Genomic DNA, 12904 nt, shown 5'->3' on the forward strand with positions numbered 1-12904 from the left:
GTCAATAGTGTCATCCTGCAAAACAACATTACACAACAAGGACTAACATTCCAAAACATAATCCTCTTCCCATGCCAACAGACGCCTTCTCCATTCCCACGCCCCACCTCCGACCCCTCACCCACTCCTCTCCATCTCCCTCACCGTCACCCCTTTATTAACGGTCAGATCAAAAAGGCGGGGGAATTGCATGCTCAGAGCCCCCCCCCCCCCCCCCCCCACCCACCCAATTATCTAACCAAAAATAAGTGGTACTACCTCCGCCAACCACCCTACAGACATTATCCTCAAACCAACTCCCGACCCACCAATCCTTGACCACTACGTTTTTGAAGTGTCTTGTGTTAGGTGACACTAACAGAAGTAGTGTATCTTTTTGTTTTACTTTATTTATTAAGGGTTAATTATTCAAATTGGCCATGTAATATACATGAAGTCTGAAACATGAACCTGTAAAAATTAAAATACATATTCTAACTTTATAATTTTATATACTTTCTATTCTTAAATATGTAATATACGCAAAGTCCATAAAAGTAAATTAGAAGTTGAATTTTTCTATGATTTTTTGGAAGCATGTTTTAGAAATTAAAATATGGCTATCTAAACAAAAGTCTAACAAGGGACAGATTAATTATGAGTTTTTAAAAGCACCAAAAACTAAAAAAACAAAACAAAATAATCTTGACTTATAAATCAAATTTTGAGACGATCGTTTGAAAATACTTCTATAAAAATACATAGAAAGGATATACACATTTTCATAATATTTCAAAATCATTTTGGTTTATTTTGTTTTTTCAACCAAAACGTGCAAAATTACATTTTTGTTCAGAGTAAACATATAATCTTGGGTCAAATTTTGTTCACTAATTTTTTAGGAATGGTTGGAAACCTTCACCATGAAAATTTAGACTTTTTAAACGATGGACGGATTAATTATGAATTTTTTAAGGAAATTATGGGGAACGAAAATTTACCGTTTTTTTCTTCTGAAGAAGCTAAAATGGATTAAATTATTGAAAGCCTTGAGATTCAGCACAAGGAGTGCCAAAACCCCAGCTGAAAGAGTCAATTACAAGTAATAACAAAAACGGAGAACCAAAATAAGCTCAAAAAAGAAAGCTACCCTGTTACAAAAATATTCTCAAGCAAGGTAAAGGATTCAACCACCACGAATGGTAGGAGAAAACAAAACTAGGACGATTTGCTGTCAGCCACCATTAAGATTGAAGCTTAACTTTATCTTGCAATTAATTAAAAGAAGCTTCTTTTTTGTGAAAGATCCGAGCATTCCTTTCAAGTCAAATCACCCACACGCAATATAGCCAAATAAGGTTAAGAGATGAGTGTTTGTTGTTAGAAAAACTGCTAAAGGTGCCAAATTAATATAAATGGTCTGACACATTTTCAGGAAACACTATGTTGTAACCAAGCCAGTGCGAAATACCATACCAAAGTTTGCCAAAAAAATCACAAGAGAGGAATAAGTGCTTTGCATCTTCTATCGTACCGCATCCACCCACGCATAACTGAGCATTTGGATGTAAAATAAGTCTTTTGATTAGATTGTCCGTTGTTGGTAATCTATCATGTAACAAACGCCAAGTGAAGAGACTGATTTTCAGGGGCACTTCCTTGTTCCAAATTTCAGTAATGTGAGTAACCGCCAAGTTGTTACTGGTTGATGTCAACAGATGGTTATAAGAACTTGTGACTTTATAACTGCTGGAGGCATGTAAGTGCCAAATCCACCTGTCAGGATGAGTAGGCTGCAAAACAATATTTGATAACATATCACTACATTCCCGCACCTTCTCCTCCTCCCAAGCTAACAAACGACGTCGTCACTGCCCAGCTACACCCTCAACCCCCCACCCAAGAGAATATATTTCAGCCACCGTTGCCATTTTATTGGTAGCAAGATCAAAAAGGCGACTGAAACTATTCTTCAAAACTAACCCGTCAATCCATGGATCCCACCAAAATAAACTTTGGGCACCATCTCCTACCTCCCGCGCGCACGACATTATCATCAAACCACCGCCCACCACAACAAAAATTTACCGTTAATAATTTCCTTGTTCCTTGTCGAAAAATTATAATTTTTTTTGTGGAAAGTCGTATTTTTAACATCCCAATCATACTTGAAACAAATCATGAAAAAATTCAACATCTATGAAACATTTATAGACTTCGCTTATATTACATGCTAAAAAATAAAAAAAATATATCAAAAAAAAACATCTAGAAAATTGTTATTTGAATTTAATATTCCTATAAATTTTGTAACCAAAAAAAAAATATTCCTATAAATTTAAATTTGTTCCATTAATACCCTTGTATTAATTATTTTTAATTCTACTAACTTACTTTTAATATTCATACTCATAATAAATAAGAGCACAAATGAAATTAAACATATAATACATTTGAAAATTGGTAAATGTTTCTTATAAAAATGACCAAATTTTTTTACACTCTTGTTTCTTATAAAAAAGATCGAAAAAAATTCTGATTAAAATCCTTAAAAAGTGTTATGGAAAACACTCATTAACATTTTATCTCTTTCTTCTTTGCGTCTTTCCCACGTTAAAATTTTATTTCTTTGCCTTAACATTATAAGACAATCTTTATCTCTTTGCCTTAACATTTTCTTTGGTGGGTTGATTAAGGTCGAGTCTTGAGTGTCTCTACCTCATAATTGTCTTTTCTCTCTTTAATTCTGATCCAAACACCATTTTCCATTGTATCTTTTTATACATTTTCGCTGTTTTTAATCTCCAACTTGCTTCTTTGATTTGTTTTTTTTCTTTTATATCCCTTTCTTCTTCGCCTCTTTTGCACTCCAATAGATAGTATAAGACAATTTTCATCTCAACAATTTGCTGACAAATTTGTATATGAATATAACCCCTTTAACATTTTAGAATCAATTTGCATAATTGCATTACTTACAAGGCAAAGACTTTTCGTATTGAATTTGAAAAAAAAAACAATATAACTATTTCAGCCAGCTCATAATCCTAGTTGATCAAGACATGATTAGTTGGGAAAGGTTTGAGGCATATCTATGGTTCAAAAACTAGTTACTGAAATTACATAGTAATAATTAAAAACTAATATTTACTTATAAAAAATAAAAATTTACATGAGCATATAATCTTCCTATGCCTTATTGTCATGTGAGCAAATAAATTAGTTGACAAAGTTTGTCCATTGTATGACATAACATGATAACAAGTACATGGTTCATTCTTATAATCTTCGAAAAATTATAAATTGTTTCCCACTTTCATTTAAAAAGGTGAATATAGAGTAATATTAATACTCTAGTGTTTTGATCTGAATAAACCAAGACCAAAAAATTTCTTCAACTTCCTGGAGATACGAGTGCTCTTTGCTGATTTTTTATTGACGATTGATGCCAATGCTTCCCCCCTGCAAGTAAATGGAATTAAAAGAATTCCTCAATATTACATTTAATGTCATTGTACCAATGCGCTTATTTACCATTACCAGCTATAACATTATCATGGGAAGATCCATTAGGGCTCAAAAGATGATATTTCCTTGACCAGTACTCTTGAAACCTTTGTTTTGCATACTCCTTGTAGTCAAAATCAATTTTGTTTATATACTCCTTAACAAAGTATTGTGAAGATAGTTTAGATAAGACAATAGAGGTTAAAATGTTTACTCTCCTATGTTCAAAATATATGAAGGTTAGGACTTGAATAATAAATGTTAGAGTGAAAAAGTAAACATACCGAAACGATTCCCCAAAGGCCCCATAAGAGATGACTTGCAAGTGTATACTTTTCAACCTCATCAAGTAGTTGCTGCACTTCATTATCACTAGGTTGTTCTCCTGAGTTCAAAACCAATAATTGCATTATGAGAACAACAATGCATGATGAATTGCAAAGTTACATGTATATTTACAATTTGTTTAATTTAGACCATGTATTTTATTGTTCCATTTCTGAAAAACAAAAAGTTACCATAAAAGATTTAGGGTTAAATATGTTTTTGGTCCCTATAAATATTTCAAATTTTTGTTTTAGTCCCTCTAAAGTTTTCCTTCAACATTTAGTCCCTATAAAATTTTCAATCACTACTTTTGGTCCCTATTTTTAATTTAATTTTTGTATTTTTTAATGAAATTGTGCAGAAATGTGTAAAATATTCTAAAATAATTTCCTAAAAAAAATAGAATTTTTTAACAAAACACAAATTAAATATGAATTTTTAATCGTAAAAAATATAAAAATTCATATTAAATTCTTGTTTTGTTAAAAAAAATTGAATTTTTTTTGGAGTGATTCTTATAATATTTTAAATTTTTCTAGAAAATTTTATTAACTAATATGAATTCTTCATATGAGTTTACTTTAAAAGAGGGACCAAAAGTGATGATTGAAAATTTTATAGGGACTAAAAGTTGAAGGAAAATTTTAGAGGGACTAAAACGAAAAGTTGACATATTTATAGGGACCAAAAACATATTTAACCCAAAGATTTATGTATGTTAAATAAAAGGAACCATATACACTAACACAATCTTTAATATGGAAAATCTAAAATGTTACCAGATGAGCTCAAATATGTCTGCACAAATCTTTGACGTTCCGCCAAATCTATCAAGAGAAGCAGATGCATAAAAGTAATTCTTGAATGGATACAACAAAGGAAAATGATGATGAGAAATTTTACCGCATACCAGGATATTTACTATAGTCAAGAATATGTGGAGTTTCGGTATGATAATTTGCAGCCATCTCAGAGAAGTGGTTTGCTATATCATATGCAACTGGATTATAACTTGCATACTCATAATCCTGTTACAAAAGTACATTTTAAAAATTTAACATATTTTCAGCACAAAGATGTCAGCAACAACACTATAAAATTCACTATAATTAGCATAAAGAGAAACTCACTATTATAGTCACAGAATTTGTTACTTCATCAAGCATGATGTTACCATATTGTAAATCATTGTGGCAAAACCCTATGCGTTGAGGAGTTACCGACAATTCCTTTTCCAAAAGAGAGATTTCTTTGTCCATTGTGTTCAAATGAAACATCTCAACTTCTTCGGGTGGCAACAAGCGCCTCGCTTCAATAAGCCAATGTCTGAATCATTAACATAACATTTTATATGAATTGTCAAATTTTGTTCATATTTGTCACACAAACATATTCTTCTATCTCACATTTCTTGTTAAGCGGTGTTTTCGAATATCACATACCGTAATCTTTCCCAAAGGTACACATTCTTGGAACCAGGCATGTCAAGATCATGGAACTCCTTCATTTTGGAGGCTATAAGAGCAGAAATAGATGGATCGCGCATATCGGGTGCTGATAATGTCTGATAAAAACACATAGTGCATGAACTCATTAAACTCGTTGATAGATAGTTAGTGTGAAATTAATTTGTAGACAAATAATTTACAAACTTGAATAACATAACTAGAAAGCACAAAGTAGCTTTTACATTAGATAAAAAAAATAACATCAAGTTTTATATCATAATCACACCTTTCAAAGTAAAATTTTAATAGGTTATGGTAACAAGTGTCCTTACGGCATTAGTTAAGAATGCAAAAATAGAAATAAATTATAAATTTGATGCAGAAAAAGTACATTTTTAAAGTTTTAAGGTGTTGAATATATCATTTCCAAGATAAACTTTATCTTTTTAGTTTCTTAACAAGTGCCCTAATAGTACTTGCTAACATTTCCCAATTTTCCCGAGGGCAATTATAAAATAGTCATTAATAAAACTATAAAATGAAGAAAATATTTAATGTCTCACTTAAAACACAATTTTAATTAAATCAATTTCATTCTAAATCATGTTTGGCAAAGGTTCATCTATGCAAAGTTTTATTTTGGTATTCATTCCTAAATTTCAATTCACCAACCAAGTCTGACAATAACAATAATCAACCAAATCTAACAATAACAATATTCTCAAAGGCAAGTTGTGAAGATTTAAGATGAACAAACAGTGAAAAAAAAGGCAATACTACCCTTGCGCGGATGAACTCTTCAAGGCGGCCTTGAGCAAACCTTCCTAGCAAACGAGGTCCCTGTCCATTCTTTGAGATGAATGCGAATGTTCGAATCTCGTTTTCCCTATCAAAGAAAATGTCAGTACCTTCACCATAGATTCTAACAAGAACCTTTCTTGACATTTCACCTTCTGTTGTTTGCCATTTTATCTGAAATACCTCATTGGTCATTGCCCCTTTAAGAGGAATAACTTCCAACGCATTTGCATCCAATACATCTTCCCATTTATTTGCTAATGATTTCAATATCTCTTTTGCTTCATCTGGAAGATAATCTAGATAATTTACTTTATTATTTACATCATTTTCTACAACAATTTGTGAAGCTTTACTTTCTATATTGTTTGCAAGATCTTCTGCTTTATTCATTTGAGAAATTCTCCACAATAATTCCTCCAAAATTTGTTTAACTCAAAATCTCACAAGTTCCTTTGGCTTCAAAATTTTAAGCCTGAAAACGCAAGGATAATACACCAAACAAAAAATATTAATCATTAATCATACATGACATTCAAATAATACAAATGATATATAATTAAGATATGTTTCAACTTGTACCAAAAACAAAAAAGATCTGTTTCAACATTGAAAGTGGCAATCAATAACAGCAATACTTTTTTTTTTCCAAGGGATTTAACAACCATATTCTTGTCCATTTTCTGTTTTGTTAAATTTGATAGATTGATTTATAAAAAACACAAGACAATGTGCAACACAATTTTTTTTGACAGCGACAACATGTAAAACAATTAAAACGTGCCTAAAAGTGAAGAATCATTCATATGAATCCAACCCATGGATTTTTATAACAATGTACAAACTAAAATCAAGACATTTTGTTTTGAACTATTGTAATTTTAATCCTAGTAATTTTTTATTAAACATAACATGCACCCTCTCTTAGCTCCATTTCGTCATTTTATTTTCTTGTAAGGATTGAAACGTTACAAATATTTTCTATTCAACTCATTATGGCACAAAGATTCAAATAACATGCAGGTCCTTCTGTTTTTTCATCAAGATTCAATTGGGTTTTTATATTCTATAAATTTGCAATTAAAACCCTAAAATTACAAAAAATTCTAATTAGATCTTCATTGACTACTCCAAATTCATGACACAGACGCACAAACCTCAAGAGGAACAATGTCTGGGGTGGCGCAACGGTTGCCGGCGACGGGATTATTTGCCGGCAGGAGGAGGGAAAAGGTGAGCAAGAATATCTTGTACTTTCCAAAGAATTAAGAAAATTGTTTTTTTAATTTATATATATAAGAGTTGTTTCCACTGCCAACAAGATGATGCTAAAAGTGGGGTGGAGATGAAGGGAGGGAACAGACTGCTAGCTTGGTTTTAAAATTTTGACACAAGAAAGATAGATATATGGTTAAAAATAGAGGTTGTTAAAAAGGATTTATTTAATGGTGGATGAGTTGTTTATTGTATTTGGTTGTAAAAATTAAAAATTATCTAGATTGTAAATTTGTCAAATGAATAACTTGCTTCTATAATTGTGTACAAACTATGTGCCAACCTTGAGCACATAACTGCTACATTTTTCATAAGGCAACTTTTTTTTTTCCATTATACTCTATTCGCAAGCACCCTGCTTAATTATGAAAATACTCCCGTAAGGATTATCCTTTTAAAGTTTTTGGATTATATAATCTAAAGTGAGTTTTTCTCCTATATTTTTGGTGGAAAAATGCATTTATCACCAACTCGGATTTTAAAATACGAAAAGAAAAAAAAAATGTCCGACGAATTTTATAATTTGAACACCCCTATAGACCATACTTTGAAGCATGTATAGGGTGCGTTTTTTGTTTTTCTTTTTTTCAGATTATAAAATCCGAACACCTCGTATGCATCCTCTTGTGCTAAGAATTCACGGAAAAAACAGGTTCATATTATATAATCTTATTTGTATCAACACAAAGACTGGGCTTGTTTGTGATAGGGATAGCCAATTTAAGAACCATATTAACCATCCAAATCCTCCATCCTTGTGTTTTAAGTCATTGTTAGCTTTTCCCACCATATCCCAATCAAAAATCCGGTTTTCAAGTTAATTAATTTGATTGCTTCGAAACTTGTTCAGAAAATCAAAAGAAAAAAAATCAAAGAACAAGACTCCCTTGGAAGAGATTTCTTACAAGACTCCGACCCTCAAAATTAAAATCATATCGTTTAGACCTATTTTTTTTCTTCATATTCTCAGAAAAATCCGATTTTTTCGCATTAGGTGTATTTGATTTTTAGAATTTTTTACTTTATTTTTTTGTTGCTTTTAAAAACAAAATTCTCAATTTCTGAAATGCAAAGGGTTCTGATTGTTTCTTATACATAAGCATATTTAGGATTATATAATCCGAAAGTCACGGGAAAAGAAATTGTCACTAATTATTGCAGCCACGCACGTTGATTAATTGGAACATTTTTTTACTACATTCCATATTTGAATCAGTCCAATGCAACTGTTTTTCGTGAATTTATTATACATACTCCATTCTTCTTGCACACTCCAAAGTTTTGTTTTTATCCCATTCTGTCGAAAGCTAGTTTTAGGCATTTTCAGATTATATTTCCAAAATCACAGAGTCCAACCAACGATGAAAAAAAGGCATTTATACCTTTGCAGATTTAACAAACTTTCATAAACTATAAAATTTGAGAAACATAAACATATAATTATATCAAAAAATCATTATATATAATTGTTTGGCTCTCTAATGATATACATTTGAACTAATTTTCTCCAGTGTCTATGCTACCCCAATCATGAATTCCAAGACTATCATCTTCAACTTTAACTCCATCTACAACCTTTATCATCAAAAATGTTCTTCACATCTTCATCCTTCTCGAGGTTTTCAACTAAAACAACATAATCTCAAATTATCTGATTACTAACCGTACGAGTGAGTTTATTATAACTAATCATCCTATGGATACATCTAGACTCTTAGAGAGTCCTGCATTATCTCTACTGTGGCGGTCCCATATTATAGACGTGGGTGGAATCATACACCTAGCCTTCAGATATACCTGTAAAATAAGTTGAACCGTCATAATATTCCTAAAGGCTTAGAAACCCTCCAGAAGGGCTTAAACGCCCTCTAGAAGGGCTCGGACGCCCTCCATAAAGGCTATCAGGGCCCAGGCGCGTCCTCCTTAGGATGCCGCCCTGCTTAGCCTCTAGAACCTTCTTGGAACCGCCTAAAATACGCAAATACCCATGTTGCTTGGGAGCCAAGCAACCGAAACCCAAGCCCATAGCAGGCTATAAATACTACCTTTGAGATCATTCTCAGGGCATCTGATCATTAGTCAAAACCCTAGCATACGATTCTTAACCCTAGAATCCCTTACCGTACTTTGGCAAGTACATAAGTTATGACGGCTACACACAACAACGATAAAATTAAATACAAACTAACACTAAAGAAAAAGGCTATTATTATAAAATGGTTATCACTGCCATGAGAAAGACATATTAATTGGTCTCTAAATAATGGTGCACCACGTAAGGGAAATAAGGTTTTTGACTTCCCTTTTTTGATTGACAGTAGAAATATCACATACTTATATTGAGGTGCGGGGCTAACTGCATTAGGAGTCAAATCATTGTTTACATGGTTGAATCATTTATGAGTCCCAATTAGTTGTAGATAACATTCGCAAATATCGGTTAGCTCTCGTAAAAGATCAAGCTAGATAATGTGATGATCATCAATAGACATACCATGTAAGCTTGCAACAACACATAATCGACAATGACCATCACCTTCGACATTAACCATGTTTTAAAAAAATTAATGCATGAACGACGGGATTTTGCTCTTGTGTGAGAAGTCAACTTGAACGAGATGAGGTTTATGAGACTTATTACTAGCACGCGCACTTTTCCGACTTGAGCGTGTTGACTTTGACTGTGAAACATGTGCATTGACATGCTTCTAAAAAAGAAGGTTATCTCCTAGTTGAACTTACAAAATGTTCCACCTTCTTTGGTGCACCATTTTTATTTACTTTGAGGCGCATGAGAGTGCAAAAAATCCACCCTTGGAGGAGCATGGACCATGTTCGGAGTGCATGTGAGTGCAATCAGGTGCATAAATGCATGTTTCTTCGTCCTTTTTTTTGACAAAAGTTTCTTCGTCCTTTTTGTTGTTTGCTTCCATATAAGATATCTTGGGACCAAAGAACAGAATTTCTCCCTCTGTAATGTCTTCAGAAGCCTCTTGAATCTTCATTCATGATCTTCTCAAAGTCTTCACGAGTCTTTGGATGTCTTGCTTTTCCAATTTGCATGATTTCTTCGTGAATTACCTCAAAACACCCTAAAATTGGTATGTTTCGGGAAGAATAGAATTACATGACTCAAATATAGAAAACATTACAAATGTCCCGAAATCATAAGCAATTTCTCTAATACTCCTATATTCTGAATGAAAAACCTACTGAAAATGACTGAAAAACAGGCTAAGAATAATGTAAGATGACTTGTCAACTCGGTAGTAGTGACATCGACAAACACAAGTAACAGAATCGGGATGGAAAGTGATAAACAACTTGATGGAATCCGGATGGAATCCATCATAATCACAATATGAAAAGTGATAAACAACTTGATGGAATCCGGATGATCCCAAAAAATACCTTTGCCATAATCGGAATCAGAAAACTTCTTATAGTGATACACATATTTATCTTCAACCAAACATTTCATTAGATGTTGGATTTGTGATCTTTATATTAGTTTTACTTAGACCATATCTATTTCGCAAAGTGGTAAGGATAATTTTTTGGAAAGACCATTGAATTTGTTAACTCACGAAAATATTCCAACTTGTTGCTCTTCAAATATTTTTTATTCACAAATAAATATGAGAGATCAATCATCTTGTTTAAACGTAATTTCCTCATTTTGGGTAGTGTATGACATACACTACCCAAAACACACACTACCATATGTATTTTGAATTTACGAGTTTACATACACTACCTTAAAACTACCGTAAACTCAGTTTCATAACTTATGCACTCTCGGTTTACGTACACTATCGTAAACTCAGTTTACATGACTTCTAGTTAAGGGAATTGGGAATTGAACACTTCTAGTCAATCCCCCCAAAAAAAAATTGTTTCTTGCATTTATCTTGCTACTACTAATCAAGTTTTTTTTTTTTTTGTTGAAGAAAACTAATCAAGTTGTCTCATGTTATGGCAAGCAAACGACGATAAAGTTTCTTCCTTCACTACAAGGAAAAACGAAATTAGGGAGGGAAATTAGTGACAAAAAAAAAAACCCCTCACAAATTCTTTGGTCGCAAAATTTAGTGAATGAATTAGAGAGGAATTTCATGTTTTCCCTCTCTAAATTCCTCTCACTAATTTTTGTTTTTTTAGTAGTGCTTTTTAATTTAATTTATTGACCTTGATGAATTTTTGGTGGCCCTATAAATTTAGTGAAAACAATAACAATTTGAAAAAAGTGTGTTAAACAATGTGTTTCTTGCATTTATCTTGCCACTGATCAAGTTGTCTCATGATATGGCAAGCAAACGATTATAAAGTGTCTTCCTTTTTAATTTAATTTATTGACCTTGATGTATTTTGGTGGCCCTAAAAATTTAGTGAAAACAATAACAATTTGAATAAAGTGTGTTAAACAATTTGTTTCTTGCATTTATCTTGCTACTAATCAAGTTGTCTCATGTTATGGCAAGCAAGCGATGATAAAGTGTCGTCCTTTTTTTATTTAATTTATTGACCTTTTTTTTTTTTTGACAAGATTTAATTTATTGACCTTGATTGTTTTCGTCTGCTAGCATGCATTTTTGGTTCATATCTTCAATTCAACTAGCGCACTTGTTCAATGTTAAATGCAAAATGCAGGCACATTTATAGAAAAGATGATTGGGAAAGAATGCAATGCTATTTGTCGGCTGATAGAGCCCCAACCCAACAGGTTATGTCCTATACGTGAAGAAATGAATCTTTGACCACAACTTTAAAATATCTTATTGTCCTTGAGAATCTCATCAATGGAAGAACTTTAGGGTCAAGAGAATAGGCTTTTTAACAACAAGATGATCTTCCCTTATAAAATTTAATCCCTTAAAAGAAGTTGGAATTAGGTGGAAATGAATTAATTTGTACGATAAAGAGGCTTTATTTTGTTTTGGAGCCATTGAAGCAAACAAATTAATGGTCATGCATATGGATGAATCATTGACAAGCAATATGATTTCCCTTAGAGTGGGTGTGTATATAGGCCATATTTGGAAAAAAAAAATTAGACAAGATTGGCTAATGCATCTTTCCATCCTTTTTTTACTTCTCCTTAGACACAAATCCATTTCAATACTTAAGGAAGGCAACTTTTCTATTTATTTACTAACGTTACATCCGTTTGAGTGGAACTAGACCTATATATTAAGCAGTATCGTTAAGGCCGGCTTAAGGAGGCAGCCACTAAAACAATGACTTTAGGCCCCCAAAATTTTAAGTCTCGTATTAGATCCCAAATCTTCTTAGCTTTAAACACACTTCAGTAAGTTCAGTTATATAAAGATGTTCTTTTCTAAGTCGGGTGATTGTTAAATGGGGAGTCTTATAGCCCATGTTGCAAGTTGATTCAAAGACTTGCTATTTAATTGGTTATGTGTACTTTAAACTCTTAGCTTCGTCTGTTGGAATTTTATTTGATAATTTATTTTAAAGTTAAGTATTATATATATTAATTATTATTATTTAATTAATTCCTTTGGCTTGGTCATAGTTTACGGTTACTTGATATTTCCTATTCCTAAGCT

General features: G+C 32.2%; 1 protein-coding gene across 2 annotated transcripts in view; it reads right to left on the reverse strand.

Moving 5' to 3' along the window:
• LOC146898427 (putative choline kinase 2) overlaps positions 1-7326 on the reverse strand; it is a 33055-nt gene extending 25729 nt beyond the window's left edge. The window contains exons 1-9 of one of the 2 annotated variants that reach the window (XM_085732669.1): positions 7217-7326; positions 6042-6534; positions 5256-5377; positions 4944-5139; positions 4724-4841; positions 4593-4640; positions 3771-3871; positions 3520-3643; positions 3199-3441 (exon numbers count right to left, since the gene is read on the reverse strand). In XM_085732669.1, the coding sequence (XP_085588795.1) occupies positions 3374-3441; positions 3520-3643; positions 3771-3871; positions 4593-4640; positions 4724-4841; positions 4944-5139; positions 5256-5377; positions 6042-6452 (1188 nt within the window). In that variant the 5' untranslated portion in view covers positions 6453-6534; positions 7217-7326 and the 3' untranslated portion in view covers positions 3199-3373. Of the gene's footprint in view, positions 1-3198; positions 3442-3519; positions 3644-3770; positions 3872-4592; positions 4641-4723; positions 4842-4943; positions 5140-5255; positions 5378-6041; positions 6535-7216 lie in introns of those variants that run through there. The other variant, XM_085732670.1, reaches the window with a different exon arrangement.
• Between the last annotated feature and the right edge of the window lie 5578 nt (positions 7327-12904).

The sequence above is a fragment of the Medicago sativa genome, chromosome 8 (assembly GCF_051527215.1).
Source record: "Medicago sativa cultivar Bolivia chromosome 8, Bolivia_mono, whole genome shotgun sequence".
NCBI classification, from domain to species: Eukaryota; Viridiplantae; Streptophyta; class Magnoliopsida; order Fabales; family Fabaceae; genus Medicago; species Medicago sativa.